The sequence below is a fragment of the Balearica regulorum genome, chromosome 4 (assembly GCF_011004875.1).
Source record: "Balearica regulorum gibbericeps isolate bBalReg1 chromosome 4, bBalReg1.pri, whole genome shotgun sequence".
Taxonomy (NCBI): Eukaryota; Metazoa; Chordata; class Aves; order Gruiformes; family Gruidae; genus Balearica; species Balearica regulorum.
The window spans coordinates 24,316,490-24,334,741 of NC_046187.1; the positions used below are offsets into that span (position 1 = coordinate 24,316,490).

Sequence of the window (18,252 nt, forward strand, 5' to 3'; positions counted from 1 at the left end):
CCTCTTCCAGACCATTTGCAGAAAAAATAAACTCCCTATTTCATTCTTATTTTTATGATGAGGAGATTTGAGACCTGCCAGACATCATCATTTAAGATGTTTCCTGTCCTTCTGGGCATTTGTTTGGCTTTTATATTTTTGAAGAATGCTTGTTATCTATGCACAGCATGCAGGATAAATGCAAATGCTTAGTAGTGTACTAAATATGACCCTTTGATTTTGCAGATGGGAAGCAGAGGGATACTGTCTGGGTTACAGGGCCATCTAAATGTAAGGCTGAATGACCTCTAATAGAACAATGGATGGTGAAAAAAAGTAGCAAAAAATCAAACCAGAAGAAAAAATACACATTAAACTGGGAAAAGGTGAAACGTGAAATCTATCCCTTTTCTATAAACACATGTGGAAAGAATAACACCTAGCCTTTTTATTCTTGGCTTCTTCCCCCCACCCCCCTTTACATTCCAAGAGAAGATCTGCCAACTTTTGGCCATATCCGTTTCTCTTCTGTTGTTTGCCAGTATTAGTGCACTCTAGCACACATTCTTTCCTAAGACTTCAAAACGAGTCATTTGTTAGGTCTAACTGTTTAAAGAACCCAGCCACCCTTCCCTGCTTTGCTCATAGCAAGCTGGGTGGTATACAGCACATTCGCATACCCCAGCTTACACACTACAGGTTTGGCTGAAATCTTTAACTGAAAAGACTCTTGAACCAGACTTCACACTGCATGCCTTGTCTTATTGTAGATCAGAAGACCTCGCACCAATACATTTGAATGCTTCTAATGCTCCCTTCATCCTAAAATACACAGAGGCAAACATACCTGTGTTTTGCTTATTGAAGTCTCCTGACGCAGAGTTTCAGTACTTCTGTAAAGCATTTCTAAAATCTTAGATCTGCTTATCATTACACATATAAACAGAGGGGGAATTCATCTCTACTCAAAAGGTTAGCACAGTTCAACTCTTTTAGGATTAAAGTTGTACTCTGTGGTGAATAGACTGTAGGCAAAGGGCTGAGTTTACCAAGAAAGATTAGTTAACAGCACTCAGAAATAAAATATTGACCGAGTTAGAGTGTACAGTACCCACTCTTTCTGTATAATAGTGTGAGAATGGGGTTAGATTCAGATCTGGTTTAAAATGAGCGTGCTAAAGATACATCCACTTCAAGCAGGTCTTAGTCTGTCTCTGGAGCAGCAAGAAATGTAAATCCCAGTCAGCTTGATTCCAAGTCCACCAATTTTAATGTTAGCTTTTTTTTTATAAGAGCAGCCCTTCCATGGGAATTTCTTTCAAAGATCAAAAAACACACTACACTGAGAGCTATTAGAATATAGGTAAGAATTCTTGCATCCTTCTCTTTCTTTCCTTCTTTCCATCTCTTTTTTTAATTCGAGTGAGGAGGAAGCTCACAAGGACCTGCTAAGTTATTTGCCTGATGCCACCCCATGAGTGAGGAACAGAACCAAGAGCTCTTGATTGCTCACCACCGCTCTCTAAAGTAGCGGCATCCTCAGCCACAAAGCTTTGAACGTGCATTTTGAGGGAATATTATACGGGGTGCAGAAGAAGAGTAGGGAACTGCTGGCTGGATGAAGGCTGTAGGTTTGGTTTATTGTTACATCCAGCCACAAGGTAGATCAGAGCCAGATCCAACTGCCTCAGCATTTGGTAGTGTTCAGCTCTGGGGTCATGGTTCACTCACTATTACAAAGATGGGCACGTAGTGTGTTTTGATGTACTTCCTACAATTGATACAGATTATTAGGTATGAGAAAGGAGAAAAGAACTGTTATGATTACAACATATAATAAGCAGTAAGGGGTGCCTTTATATCAGTCTCCCGGAGGTGATGTTTTGCACATTTCTGCGTTTAGGCAAACAAAACTCTCTTAGAGGTCAAAAATCATTTTATAGTGATTAAGGATGCTGACAAAGCCAAAAAATGGACAGTTAATACCATGCTTAGGCTCTCATTTAGGAGATTTTACAGAGAAGAGTGTTACCTAAAACTAACTGCTGTTGACCATTGGAGAAATGAGGAAAGATACTATAATCTCATGCAATCCCAGTTTTGGTCTGTTCCCTTGACCTGGATTAACCTTTTTCCTTTTATCTATATTTTAATTCCAAACACCTCGCTTGAATGCGACTGTATCCAGGTCTCTGCTAAAACCTTTAATGAGCAACACTAAGGTCAGCGGAAATAAGTTTGAACTCTATTATTATTTCATACAAATACTGTAGGGATCCTTGAATCTCCCATAATTATTAGTGCGTTTGGTCTCTAGTGAGATGTTCAGCATCTGGCTGTATTTAGTTTATTGATTTCTTTTTCAAAGAGTTACCTTTCAAGAGCCATTTAAAATACATGTTTCTTCTTCTTAACTTACTATTTACAGGCACACACACTGCATACGGGCTGCACAGAACTGATCTCACCTTTCTTTTGCAAGCAAGAAGTAAACAGCAAAAAGGGCCATTAAAATCTTAGTCTAAATATTTCTAGTTCTTTCTTGAGTGAAAAATGGATAAATTTATATATAGCACACTTTCTCTACTCTTACATTATGACTAACTACTGTTAACAGATTAATGAAATATCAACTGTGCATTCTCTCAATTTATTACATCACACTCAAATGTATTGTTTTGTGCAATCAATATTAACAAAGATCATGTCCATTAAAATGTGCACACTGTTCTGCAGACTGAATACAGCACATAAAACTTGTTGGCTTTAATCAATGAAAATCCCAGAGCTGCACAAAAATTGCTGGGTCATGAAACTACAAAGCTATTAAACTGTGGGGTTTTTTAATAAATCTCTTTTTATATGGGCATGAGTAGCTAATTCTTTTATAAATTATTAAGTATCCTTTTCTTTGTTTGCATCATATTAATACCTAAGGGACTTATTAATGAACCAGGACTCCAGCTGCAATGTTTCCAGTAGCTGGTCATATAAAAGTGAGAAATGCCCTTACATAGTGTCTTTGACTTACTTTTAAAAACCATTCCAAATTGGTTTGGATAGAGGCTACGTGAGTAAGGCCAATATTGCTACGTGAACTGAAAACTGGCTGGCAGACAGGACCCCATAACCTGTAACGAGCACACAGTGACGGTCAGACTAACGGGGCCAGATTGGGGGTAACATGGACAAGTCCATCAGTGAACTGAAGCTCCTGGAAGGCATGTGGTATTAAGCTGGATGCTTGGAAAGGTACTGGTGTCATGCAGCAGTGGGTGCGAGCAAAACCAATGGTCTAGGACCCAGATGTTCTTAAAATTAATCTTGAAGACATATCCTAACTTCTTACCCGGAAAAGAGGCAGCTGTCAGACTACGGGCTCTTGATCTATGAAGTGTAGAAATTCCTTCTAGGCTTTGGTTTAGCTTCTGCTGCGTCTAATAGAACAAAAGATTCAGAACTCATCCCTTCCAGAAAGAAAGTAGGCAGGGAGAAGACATTTTGGTTGTAACATCTAGGCTTGAGGAGGAAGACATAATAGTGGCCAGGGTCCCAGTAGAAAAAGTCTTCTGCACCTTTATAGATGATTATTGCTGCAGTTGCCTCAAAAGACAAGTTTCAAAGTCTTGAAATCGCATGATATTGAGGGCCCCTAAGGCTGGTTAGAAGTGACTACAGCTTTTCACTAGTCTGAATCTAGTCCACCTCAGTACTGAGGAGTGCCTGAAAGTTAATCCCATGATGAATAGTCTTCACAAAGTTGGCTGTTCCTGGTCCACATCAAAACTGGCATTAAACAGCAGTCTCAATAAAAGATCAGAGGAACGTGAGCCAACTTAGGCTATCACCCTTGCAGATTGTGTTTGGGGTGCATTCCTGGGGCTCTGGAGGAGGCTTCTAATGCCACTAACATCTTTCCTTTTCACATGCACAGAGATAAAGATGGCAAGTTATCAGGGTGCGAAGCAGTAACACCAAGTGTGTCCTGAAGACTAACTGAACAGCGTAGGCAACACCCTGAAATAACACGAGATAAAATGACTCCTAATAAGACAAAAAAATCAACATATTTTAACAAGGCAGAGGATTCCCCTAAGCCCATTCTGAATAATTTTTTACTTTTTCCCTAGATTTTTTTTTTTTTTTTAAATATTTTCATCCTGAAAGAGATTACCAGGATGGAAAATTTTTGCCTGAACAGATAAACCTCTGCAAAGCTGCAAGTGACTACAAAAGGGACATAAAATGAGATGTGTCATGCATTTCTGTGACTAGGAACCGTTGCATTGCCTACGTCTATTATGAATGAGCATGGATCATTCCTCACTTATTTATGATGAAAACATAGCTTTAGAGAATTGAAATGTCAATGTCAATAAAGTCAGGATTTACTGAACTAAACAAACATATTTTCTCGCTTGCTCTTTAGAATTGCCAAAGTTTTCTCACTTTGGACTCGTCAAGATTTCCCCCCCTATGTTTCTAAATTCCTCTTTTGCAGCTTAATATAACACATGTTAATTTCATTTTTAGAAGTCACAGCATACCAGTAGGATTCGAGGTCAAAACTAAGTTAGCTACATACCCAGAAAGTCTAATAATTTTAAAAGTTTTCAGGGTTTTTTGCGCACCAGAAGAACTAGCCAAAAAACCTGAGGAACTCCAGGATTCAACCATTTGATTTCAACTGATCTGCACATAAAGCCTGAGAATAACATCTTGGAGATCAGTTTGAAAACATATTGTGAAGCCATGGATAATATTTCTAGACAAGCAAGTAGCAACATTCATAACAGTCATTTAAATGTGCACAAAAAGGAGTATATAGCTACCACTGGTTTATAGGAATATATAACTAAAATAATAAATAAAAATGTACCGTATTCAAGCTGGGATCTACCTGTGAGCTGCAGAAGATAATCCTCATTAGTATAGATTCTCTGAGCGGTGAACAAAAACCCCCTGATATCTGCACGTGCCGCACCAATGCATTACACACTGTGGCTGTACAAAACCAATGTAACTATCAACAAATATGACATGGGTTGACAGAAACCAGAATTTTCCATTCTCTTCTTCTAAAACAAGAGGGACACCAGGTCTTTTTTTTTAAATTTATTTTATAAATCAATAGCTTTATAAGCATACAAATAAACCAAATATATTATATTTGTATCGAAATATCATTTCAAGGTTTTACACTAAAGATTATTTTAAGTTTAGAGCTGAGTTTAGGAAACATTTTAAACTCAAAACACCCAATTACAAAAACATATCAGCTTGATTTTCATATCTTATTCTGTAAGGAACACTGTCGAATTAAAAATTAGATCCTTAGACTGGAGGAAAGCAAAGTAAACAAAACATAGGATAGAATATGAAACTAATTTGTAAGGAGTCTGAAACACCTTTGTTTAGACAAGATTCAAAGTTACAAATCTTTATTTACTTTGATCGGGGAAATTTCCAACTAAATGTTGACTGTCATTCAACACAGCACTTTGATTTTAAGCACACAAACATATTTCACCAGAGATAACCAAAGTGCAGTGATCAAAGTCATTTTACTCTCTAGTTCTCATGGAAATAAAATGCTTTAGTGAATTGGGGCCTTTATAGCTGGACTCTCTTCCCATCAAAATACACAAGATCAGTGATTAACCGTGAAAGACCAGGGAATCCAGACTAGATGCCTTTAACAGTGTTAATGAATAAGCTATACTGAACTTACAATCAAATCTACCAAATACTAATGGTTCAACCCAGTGGTGGTTCTCTCTTGAACACAGTTTAGTATGCCAACTCTCCTCAACCACTTCGCTTTCCATGGAAGTACCGTTGTTGTCATTCACACAAGAGAATGCATCTTCATTGCTACTAGTTCCAACTAACCTCTGGAATGCCTAATTTACAAATTTATTCTGAGTTCAGAACTGATGTGATTACAAAACAGACTCAATAATTCAAAACCACCATCAAAAATCACTTTAGAAGATAAACAATTAAAAGAAAACTCTCTACACAACAGAGCTTTATAATTTTTGTAATTTAGACACCTTGGGCTCAATGTTCTTACTGTTTACACCAACATAAATCAGAACTGACTCTGCAAAGTTACTCAAGTGTGTAACTGTTTTGGACAAAAGGTAAGAGACATTCAATACTCTTCCCTGTCATTGGCCTACAAAGCTGGTAACCAAATGACATCCCATACCTTCCTGGCAGGATTCTAAAAAACCAAAAAGCAGGATGGTAGACACACATATTAATAACATTTGGCACTATTATCCAGCTAATTAATTACAAGAAACACTAGTGGTGGACACTGTAGCAGAGTTTAAAGAAGGCATCTGATAGTTATGGTAGTAGGCTTCAAAGATAGAGGATTGAGAGACCCCCCCGCAATGAAAAAACATTTTTAGTAATCTAGCTGATTTCCAGATATGTTCCAAAACGTTCTGAAAACAGCCTTAGGAAGTCAAGATCAGTGGTGAAAATCACTTGATATGATAAAAAACTAAGCTAAAACTCTGTATACAACAGACCTTTATAAGTGAGTTAGTTCTTAGTAAATAACTGGAAGGGAACTGTAGCTGTTAGAAAGTCAGTTACAAGACAAATTGGTGTTGTTTTCCAACTGTTCCCATGGCAGCACAAATCAGTTACATGGAAGTCAGTCTAAACTGAGGAGGGTTTTTTGTTTTTGTCCCACTCCTCCTGTTCTTTTGGAGCAGCAACTGGCTGGACATCTTTCCGCACACTAAGTCCTATAAAATGGACCAGGTTTTGCTGCCAGACACATTTCTGTGAGGCAAGGACAGCTCCAGCACGTGCTTCCTCGCAGGGCTGAAAGCAGACTCAGCCCCCCTGCCTCAGTCCAGAAACAATCCTGCAATGCTCTGAAGTACCAGTGTAGACTGGAAAATTTAATGGAAGAATCACTTTTCATCTCAAGAGTTACCTCTGACTTCATAGATGTGACCATCATTAATACCATATGCTCATAAACAATCGTCCAGCCCACCAAACCTGAGAAATGCAAGATCCCATTTGGTGCTCACTTACAGGAGCAGATACGAGAATCTCTCTGGTGAAGTCCAAGAAGTTACACTGACCTGACAGCAGTGCTGGGGAGAGGCTTAAAGTGTCCATGAACAGTATTGTAATAAAAAGATTCATTATTAAATCATTTTCCTTCTTCAACTTCCATTCCAGTTTCTCTGCAGTTGTCCTTGTGGCCCATTTTCTAGGCAGTTTCTGGACTCTGTGTAAGACCACTACTTGCAACAAAGTCCATTAGAAAATACTTATCTCTGACAAATCACCCACTCCTCTGTTTTCTCTTCAGTATCCTTTTAGCAGGCAGTTAATGAAGTTAGCAGCAGTGACCATTAAAGTGATACTTATAGAGTACTCATTGCTAATACATTGCTCACGGTAATTCTTCCAAGCACAGATGACAGGGAAGGAGTGGCAAGGACTTCTCTGTTCTGTTTTGATTTGTGGTTGGGTTTTTTTTTTCCTAGACCAGATTTTAATGAAAAAATGAGGGTTGCTTCAGTGTTTCGTGAGTTCCCATTCTCTACAGACTTCATCCTTCTGCCTTTTCCCTCTCAAACCCAGGCTGCTTCTAGTCTGGCTGCATCAGCCGGCTGGCTGGGGCAAGCTCGCAGGGCTCCCTTTCCACCAGGGGCTGGGAGTGGATGCTCCAAGGAGGGCCCTTCACCATTCCCATGGGCTGACGCAATTTCTCACCAACAGGAATGTCTTGTCGACAGCCTCGTTCTTTTGCCAAAGTCTCTGCTCCTTTGTTGTATGTTACAGTCTGTTCTTCCACTGGAGGAAACGGATACGTATTACTGAAAGCCATTTGAAAAGCTTAACAACTAAGCTAAAAGAAAGCTAATAGCAGCTTTGGGAGAGGAAAGCTATGAAAGGAAGCACAGAACAGGGTTCAGAAAATTACAAACCCAACCCATGTCAAAAGAACAAAACGAGGCAAAGTCAAGAACTTGCTACAGATTTTGCCGAGGACAAGTCATTTCTTAAATGTCATGGTTTTCTGCTTTAATACATAAGAACAGGATAAAGCATGCCCGTGACAGGAAGACTACCTGCCTGGCAAAATTAAAGCCCCTGCTCCAAAGTCAAAAGATCCTAGAATTAATTCACTCACATGGTAGATAAGAACCTTCTTTAACATGTTAGAAAAGACATCAGATTCTTTACTAGTCTTGTTGTCTAAAATGTTTGAACCTCTTTTGCTAAAATTTTCAACTAGGAAAAAAGTCAGACACCTGTCATGGGAAATTTCTGTTCCAATAGCTGCATCTGATAAAACGATAAATGAAAACAGAGCCTCCTAATGGGAAACATCAGGATTCCTTTCCTGGACAATACAGTTCTACACATGTTCACAATATTAGTCCAACCAAGTAAATGTGAGCCATATTTTCTACTGATGAATAAAGTGACTTCCCAACATATGTCTAAGGACAGGATGGGCAATTTTGAAAATAATGCAAGGTGCCTGCCCATTCGAGGATCCTCAAACTTTTGTCTTCGCATATTTCTAAATGACTGATGCAAACCAGGTTCTCTAGTAACTTCTGTAATTAGAAGGTATATATGGTAACTAACACAAATGGTTAAGGGTATCAGTCTTTCTCCTCCATCAGTTCTCACCATCTGAGCAATTAGGAGCTTCAGTTGCCATCTATAAGGCAGCATATCCTAAAACTCAGAGTGGTCCAGCTGGTAACCTGAGGGCCATGGAAGCCTGTTGTGTGCTTCTGTGCTGCCTGCTGCCTTTGCACCAGGGATGGGAGGCACATCTTCATTCATTGCATCTGTGTTTAAGCACCAAACACTCCCCAAGCAGTCAAACACCTCGTTTAACGCAAAAAGCAGAACTGCAGTTGCTGCCGCAGGGCAAAAATTTTCTGGGGAGACCTGGACTCCTCACACCAGTTATGCTGCCTGAATGAATAAGGACCGTCAAAGTATATTGTTTCACAGATATACATTCCTCATCGGTATGAGGGGCATAACTTCACTTGTTATGAAGCGAACCTGTGAAGTTCTCTATAAATATAAAAATATGGTATTATTACGATCATGAGAAGCATCTGGCTTCTTACGAGTGTGAAAGCACTGTTGTGGTGTAATTTCTCATGAATAATCTGCAAAGTGAAGGACTGAATGGTCTCTTCACAGCAATAAAAACATGTTTCTGCTGTGTACAACAGCTTTAAACAGGCCAGAAATATAATTTTGATTTCTCTGTCTCCTCTATCAGCCACTGCTTCTGCTGGTACAAAGGTGAGGAGAGTTCTAATAAGGAAGGAAACCCTACTCACCATATTCTGAAGGACAGGCAGGATGAGGATCTGCTGTCTCACACTCAATTAGATCAACCGCTTTAGTCTCCAGAGAACTGTTACACTCCTTAACAACCACAAGCTGCAAATACATACAATATGCACAAAATATACAGAGCCCAAATTAATATAAAATGAACTGGTTTTCTGAAACCCAAGGGGAAAACTAGAAGGGCCACACACTCCAACCACAGCAGGGGGAAAAAGGTCATCCTGGCTTCTGGGATGACCCTTCCCCTGCAGATAATTAAACATTAGAGTTGATGACAGCCCTGGTCTTCCTTTGGAAAGTGTGCAGTCCCAGTCTAGTAAAGAGCTACCCTGTTCTCCTGCCTTGCAAATCAACCTTTCCAGATTCAAGAACAAAAGCTCATGAAAATCAACCCTCTCCATAGCACTGAGAGCCACTTTAAAAGTATTAAAGAGACCCACAACCAGACAGCAGGAAATCCTGTCAGACACAGGGAAAGAAGCAAACCTCCCTTTCTGGGGAGTGTGGTCCCATCGTCCCAGAGATGGACATCCACTTCCCAGTGGAAGTGACACCTTGGAAGCAGAAGATGGGACCCTCTGGGGGAACATGCTGAAAAGACCAGGGGGAAAATAGAAAAAACAGGGGTAGAGGAAAGCAATGTGAAGCACTGCACTGAAGCAGTATAGAGGGAAAGAGGGAAACCCAGTAAAGGGGGGATGTTTAAAGGGCAGATACAGGGAAGAAGAGAAAACGTCTGTAAATAAGATGTTCCAACAGAAGGACTGACAGATTCAGTGGTCCAGGTGGATAATTGGTGGATTTATGTGGATAGATCACAGATGGAGCAGGTGTGACTATTTAGGCATCAGTTCATTTACATAAAATCTGTAGGCTTACAGCTGCTAACCCACATGTGACAGACCCCCGAGGAGATTCTGCAAAATATCTCTGAATGTGCAAAACAGAACACTTGCTGGATGAAAAGTCTCAGAATAAGCATCAAAATCCAGGCATGTGCAGAAGTTTACCAAGGCTTACATATCCCTAGGACAAACCTAGCCTGGCTTATGGTACTCTAATACGAATGTGAAAAAATACCTAAGCATACACTCAGCTAAATGTAGCCTCACCTGGCAGAATAGAAGTAAGAGGTAAAGTGAATGGCACTTGGGCAATTTATAGGTATAGTTTCAGTATCATGATACCTAGCATTTGATACGTGTGATACCATAAAAATCTTGTTATCCTCTACATTAACCTAGATGGGCAAGAACAAGAAAGTATTTGCACTCCCTCTCCCCAGCCTCACAAATGAGCAGTAGCACTGTGGGCTACAAAAGGAGTGAATTTCATGAGCTCTTTAGTTACTGCATACACATCATCCGGTCCCAATACAATTAGGATTATTAATGCTGTGTAAATCAACAGCATCCAAAAACCTATTCCAGTACCTTAAGAGGTGAGGAACTATAGAGTTTTCTGTCCCCGAGGTAGTATAATTTCTTTTTTTACATAAAGCTCCCAAATAATCCACTTTAAGTGAACAGTAGGAATGGATAACCTCGTGCTGCTTTTTGGCAATGCTACAGTTTCTCACCTGAGTGCATGCATGCATGAAGCCCCAGTGAACCTAACACTCAATGGCTACATCAGCACAGAGAGAATCACGCGCATGAAACCGCAGGAGTCCACTACTGCGTAAGCAGCAATAATTAGCAAAGGGTCAGTGATTTTCTCTTCCAACCTGCAACAAACTATTTGCAATAAATTACTTTATTAATGTATTTGATGTCTCCCAGTGCAACAATGCATGGTGAAATTTAACATGAGTGTGTAATAGATGAGTAGGTTGGATTTGGTTTAGTTGATTCAGTCCGTTGCTTAGCTGTCAAATTACCTCTATATTCAGCAAAAATGTCATTGACCACTAGCATTAACTATGGGGACAATGGCAGGTGGGGACAGAGCTGATGAGCTGCAGGCCTCCTAGAGCACTGCTCCCAGGCAACGAGCTGTTCTCAGTCCCAACAAATGTTTCTGATTTTCTCAGCCTCAGATATTTTGCAAACTGTGGTTTTTGTCTCTGCTGTGAACAAATGATGGCACCACCATATTTGCTGTCCAGTACCTGGAGGAACAAAGTGCTGGTAATGAAAGGTCCACAAGAGTATGCAGTTGACTAGCTAAGGAACAGTATGTCATAACCAGGGTGAAGTCAATTCAGTACTGCCAACATATGTTTGACCGTGTGTTTCAATTGCTACCCGCTCACAAATCCTGCCAGACACTCAATCTAAACCATTTGTTGAGTCCTTCTTCGGGTTGATTAAAAATCCTTGGATTTCCACTGTAAATATTTAATGATATTTAACCCCTCCAAGAGAGTCCCAAGTAGAACAAACTCGTCTCTTTCTGGACTCAAAGATTTGGAGCAGAGTCAAACTTCAGGCCATTTAAAGTAAAATTCTTTTGTGACCATGACTACTACACACACAGTTCTTGTACCTTTCCAGTTATAGTTGGGTGTGGAAGGCTTTAAAACCTTGCAGTAATACCCATACTGGAAAAACATGTGTGCAGTTACCCCAGTCAAAAGGTATGTGATTCACTAGAGTTCATCACCAATCCTGTACAAGTATAAACTCTTCCAGTAGCCTTTTCCACTGCAATAACTCTGCTTGTTTTGAAGAGTGTATGCTGCTTAGCTAATGTGATGCTACCTGGACAAGTATGGTGATACCTGTATTCCAGCGCCTTATTCAGAGCTGAATGATATGTGCATGCAGACAAGCTCTCAGGGTAAGTCACACCATTCTGAGAAAGGAGTCTCAGACTGGGCACAGAAGTAGCCACAGATGTCAAATATGTCACCTTTGCCAACTTCAGGTTTCAATAGCAATCACCCAGCAGTGTAATGTCCTTTTAATGGCAGTAAGAATCAGGTCCTTAGATCAGATCTTACGGGGTCAAATTCTCTCAGGCAACTTCAAAAACAACAGAAACAGGCCAGTACAACCAGATCATGACAGCATTTCTACCTACACCAGTGCAAAATTGGTATTTTATATTCCCTCCCAAGCTGCCCGATAACATCCTAGTTGTTTTTCTTTACAAGGCAGCAGCCTCTAATACAAAGACATGTAATTTCATCAACCCCCAAAACAAAGTTCAACATCTCATGTAGCACACACCACACTTGGCTTCCAAGAAGCCTTTTTTATGGAGGGCATACTTTCCTGTGAAGATAACTCCGTGATATGCCATGTCATCACATTGCCATTTCCTTAATTTAGAACACAGTTCCTCAACTGTTGTGTTCAAAGCTAACAATAACACTGGCTAATGGTTGCAATACATCCAGGCAGCTGTGAACTTTGAGGGATAACAATGAGGTAAGATGAACTAGGGTTCACAGCAAAGCACTTGATGACTGTAGCAGTTATTTAATATATTTAAGATGTGAATTATTTGATGGATAATCTCAAGTGGATCCCTAACACTCTTTGATCCTTCCTGCTTCCCTTTCCACTCCACATTAATATAGTTACCCGAGACTTGTTGCTAGTAGGTGTCACGTTCTCATTGTCAGTGGGGCTGCTGGCATCTCCTATCGCTTCTGCATAGAGATTCTTCTTATACAAGTTTTGACTTCTGCAACAGAACAAAAGCAGAAACAAATTATTTTGCTTTGGGAGGAACAGAAGCTGCTTCCTTTCACACATTATTCTATTCGTATTTACAGAAGGGACATATATTTCGGGTTTTTTCGTTGGTTTGAAAGGGTGTATTACTGTCAATTACTGCACAGTAGTTAAAACAAACAGCTTGTCAGAAACAGTCGTCAGTAAGAAGTGAACAAATGATTGTTCTACTGTGCCATCTGTAAAGGGTCATTCATTAGAAAAAACAATAGGCCTCATAATTACAACTACCCCTTTCCATTTTCTTATATTATTCTATTTATAATACATTCCTCTAATAAAGATTTATGTTTCAGTCAATACAATGAACAGCATTTGTGGGTGAAGCTCAGAAATAAAAATCTGACTGTATTCTGTACACCACTGATAGTTACAATTATGAAAGTCACTTCTGCATTCATCTGCATCATTTATGAAAAACAACAATTTCAGAAATTACTGTAAAATAAACAAATTGAAAGCCTCAAAAAGCTCGGAACGAAGACATTTCCAGGAAAAAGCATGACCAACAGAATTAGCTCAAGGGAAAAAAGCCAAGAGTACAACCTGGAGTTGGAAAAGGAAACAAATAATCAGCTCTAAGTGACTAGCTCCATAAATTCAAAAATTGTTATTTTTGCAGTTAAACAGCAATCACTTATAAGCCAGTACTAAAAGCCCGTATATGCCCCAACATAGAAAACATGGTCATAAGAAAGAGCTCATTTACACTGCTTGAGATCCAAACCAGTACATCTTTACTGACTTTACATACATGTTTTTTCCCCTCCGAGACATCAGCTAACAAAATTACTGTTACACTCTTCAAATTCCGGAAGTCTCAAATTATAACATCCTTTTACTTGATCTATTTTAAATGAAATTTAATAGACTTGTACCAAAGAAAATACTAATTTTCCTTTTATATCTACATCACATTCATATACTAAGTGGGAACACGCATTTGTCGTAATTATCATATGTTGCTTCCTTCACAAAAATACAATGTAAATAAAATTTTCTTTTTGCTGGAAACAAAAAAGACCTGTCTCCGCCATGGATTTTCTCCTCAGATTCTCTATAACATGTTCCTCTGTATTCAAACATTTAAAAAAAATATTATTGTCTCCAGTAGAGGATAAGACTAGGTCTGCTAATATGAAATCAAATAGGTGTCGGATCTGAGGGTATATCCACAGAGCAGAATGATGAGAAATAAGGTAAATTAGTCCATTTTAACTTTTCCTGATGCTGTAGCAAGGCTGTTGTTCATGTTTTGTCAGCTGGATGTGCCCGTTCTGCATTACGGCTCATAGTGCTGACAAAACGTGAATCCATTACTCAAGAGTCGCAAAATCCATTGCACAGAGCTCACACATAGACACGGTCCTCAGCGGGATGCCCCGCTCACGAAGATCACTAATTCTACATCTTACTTTACAGCATGCAGAGTAACAGATGCCAGATGGACTTGGCGGGCATCGGAGTCTTCGTGTGCGACTGAGCACAAGCAGACGAGGCAGTGAAATCTAGTTGACCGTGCAAGAGGCCAAGAATTTCTCAATCCTAGTACCAGTCCTACTCAATCCTAACACCAGCCCTACTGTCAATTTTTGCATAGCCTTCGTCAGTTGAGGTGGAGGGATTGTGGGCATTAAATCTGTGATTCAGGTGTTGGGTTTTTTTGTTGGAAAAGAGTTGTTTCCTTGCTTCCCAAGGAAGCTAGGAAACTTGGCATACTATACAGTCAGACTACATAAACCTAACATTAAGAATAACACAATGCTCTTCAGTAGGCTACAGTCATCGAACAAACCAACACAATAATTTGGTATCCTTGGCCTCCAGTTCACACATTTTTCAAATTGGCAGGTGTAGATCTCCAACTTCATTTCCTCCAATTAAAAGGAGATAGGTATCTCTATTTTACAGGGGAAGGAACAGGACTATTACAGACTTAATCGATACATTTCAAAATACAGTAGATTATGTGAAAAAGCAGTATATAGCAATTTCAACCCAAATACTGGTTTCCAGACTCCAGTTAAATAGAGATTTTAGGTCAGTGGTTTCATTTCGATCTAGTTATGCTAGTAATAGCTGCAGTACAAATTCAGTCAAGCATGTAATTGAAAACTTGTTGTCAAGGTAAATAGTTATATTGATCAAAAGCATTTGGCAAGAAAGGTAAATCAGGGAGAAATGACAAAAGATGGAGGAAAGGAAGAGAATGAGTATCTTCACACCTTAAAACCAGCCATATTCTGGCTTTTTTCATGACAGTTTATATGACATCTGTAGAAAATATATGAATCTCACAGTTTGTCTATTCTGCATGTATCATTCCACTGATTAGCCTCTGAATTCTAGGTCGTGAGAATTCCAGGATGTGCTTAGCTTTAATTCTGGACCTCCACCATTAGTTAGTTAATAGAAAATAAGAAACATGACAGCTTCTCTACTATTACAGACTAAATATGCTAGGAATCACTAAATAAGAATGGAAAATATTAGCTTCCATAGTTAACTTCTTTTGCAGCTTAACTTTTCATGCCCAGGAGAGTCTAATTTTAAAATTAACCTAAACCACAAACAAACCCCCTGCACACAGAGGGTAGGTCAGCATGCAGCAGGACACTCTTGGTTTGGCTGCTGTCTGGCTTTTTGTTTGTTTATTTTTAAATATAAATTTGCATTTAAACAAGAGCCTCAGAGAACAGATTTCTGCCAAGGTCATGGCCAAAACACTCTAACTTATTAAATGGTGAATAATTTCTAGTGCAAGGGACATCGATAACATTTAATTTCACATCAAACTGGGTTCTTAAATAGTGGCTGTGGGGATTCCTTTGCCATAACAATCCCAAACCTGCACAATTCATTACAGCCACAGAAAATGCCAGGGACTACTTTTACAACAGATGTGCCTTAGGCTCAGATCCCTGATTTTACTCTTTCTACTGCCAGGAAAACTGCTTTCACATTCGTTGCTGGAGGCATCACTGTGGAAGTTTGCTATTGGAAAGTTAGCACGTTGCTTTTCTCAATGGCAAGGAACCTTTCAAGTGCCACTCTACACTGAAAGGGAAGCAAACCCAAACTAATGGGATAGATAGCAGAGAAGAGCAAAGCCCCACCATGACAGTTTCGGACATCTAGAGCTCTTGAGGAAAACCAATGAAGAAGTAAATAGCATGCTCCTGAACGCTCTCATCAATACAAATTATGGCTCCTCTTCAAACCTAATAAAGTATTCTTCTTCCCCCCAGACACACATCACTCGCTAACACCAATGCGAGTACTGCAAGCAAGGGACACGCCAGAACTTTCTGAACTATTCACAGATCCAATTACTGAAAAGTAACAAGGATGATATGGTGATTTCCACTAGATGAGGAACAGCTCATGTTCTTTGCCATGAGCCCTCTGTGAAAGTCAGCAGCACCTCGGTCCCTTTGCCACACGTTCCCGGCACATGTTTGGAAGCGCTACCTGTGGCAGTAGGCAGCCAGGGACCCCAGCAGTAGCAGGAGGACCAGCACTGCTACGCACACTGTGATGGTGATATTCCGCATCTTCACTCGCTCGGCGTGCTGCTGTTCCCACCACTCTAGATCGCTGAACTGGCACCGCTCCCCGACGTAGCCCGTCACGCAGCTGCCAAAAGGAAGTGAGCACACTTTGTAACTGGCGGCACAGGAAAAAACCTCAGATCATCACTTCACTCACCTTGTGTATTGATTTACCATTGGCAACCACTACGGAAATATCGGGTTGAATTTAGTAGTGGTGAAGACAAAATGACTTTAAAGGAATGACTGTCAAAACCTGTAGAATTCAATATTAAAAGACTTTTTTTACTGTAAAGCTATTGAATCACCTACAGAATTATACAGAGAAATTATAATTTCCAGATTCCAATGGATAAAGAATAGAAAAAAATAATTTTCTCTTAAATCCTGATGTTTGATTAGTATTTCCCTAAGATTTCCCATTTAACTGTGCCCAGCAGCAAGTTTTCCTTTCTTTGAAATAGGCAATATAGGACTTACTTATATTTTCAGAGTGATTTGGTTAAGGGAATCAAATTTTAATCTGAATGCTAACTTTAAAATAAAAAACAAATGAAAGTGTTTTAAAAAAATGTATGGGTTAGAAATATCTTCATAGTTTAGTTTTAATACAAGCTTCTTTTATAGATAGTTTTTGTTTATTTGTTTGTTTTTACCACTCTAAAACCCAACATAGAAATATCTTATCAGTGCATAAAACCCTCAAATCAAAATTACTAGAAAGTGAAAAATACCAAAAAAAGAATCTCAGCCTAGTTTTACTGTCCATGGTGTGAGACACAAAAAAGGAAATAATAAACATGAAAAATGAAAAGTCTACCCAATTCATAACAATTTCTCAGCAACATAGGCTCAAATCCTTCTCACAATTCTTATCAGTCTACCTTTACTCAAGCCAAAACAGCTAGTCAAATGAGCAAAAGAAGCATGATTAAACCTGCAGCATCTCTTACCTAATGTCATGAAAAAATTATATCAGCATTCATTATTAAATCAGGCACAAGCACTCTCATTCTGTCACAAATTAGAATGCATATATGTTGGAAGGCAGAAAAATACTATTTTTTTTAGTGTAAGATCACAATAAATTCCAAACAAGCTAGAAGATCTACTTTCTAGTGTAAGTGCTTTTATTAATTAAAATACAAATCACATTTGGTATGTTATTTTTGCTAGATAACATTTTTCCAGGACTTCGTTTTGGTATTTAATACGTTACAGCCTACATGAATGAATGCTGCCATCTAGTGAGAGTTCAGCAAGGTCCACACACAAACCCTGACTCCCAAGAACATGGCTAAGCATGGCTGCTCCTTAATTTTTTAAACGGCTTCCACTTCTAGAACTGAAGAATACATACATTTGGATTCTTGTTATGCACAAATAAAAGACAAAAAGATCCAATTTGAAAGTTCTGCATTTGTAGACTCTTCAGTTTCAACAGGAGAAACTCAATGAGATGAAAAAAAAGATAGTTTTCAATGCCTCAAAAAATTTACACTAAAAATTCATAACAAATACCGGACATGACCATGAGTCCATCTCCTGTAATGGTTTTGCTGAGCTTAGGAAATCCATCGCACAAAGCATCCATTTTGTTCCCATGTATATACATGAGAGAGATTCTTTTCATACTCCTGCAGGTACAGAGGTCTGCAGGTAGGGGA

General features: G+C 39.2%; 1 protein-coding gene across 4 annotated transcripts in view; it reads right to left on the reverse strand.

Moving 5' to 3' along the window:
• Positions 1-5,084: 5,084 nt before the first annotated feature.
• Positions 5,085-18,252, reverse strand: part of EGF (epidermal growth factor) — a 60,724-nt gene continuing 47,556 nt past the window's right edge. For 2 of the 4 annotated variants that reach the window (XM_075751448.1, XM_075751450.1), the window contains exons 21-24: positions 16,506-16,670; positions 12,882-12,984; positions 9,339-9,441; positions 7,467-7,815 (exon numbers count right to left, since the gene is read on the reverse strand). In XM_075751448.1, coding sequence (XP_075607563.1) covers positions 7,610-7,815; positions 9,339-9,441; positions 12,882-12,984; positions 16,506-16,670 — 577 coding nt within the window. In that variant the 3' untranslated portion in view covers positions 7,467-7,609. Of the gene's footprint in view, positions 7,816-9,338; positions 9,442-12,881; positions 12,985-16,505; positions 16,671-18,252 lie in introns of all 4 variants that reach the window. The other 2 variants (XM_075751446.1, XM_075751447.1) reach the window with 2 other exon arrangements.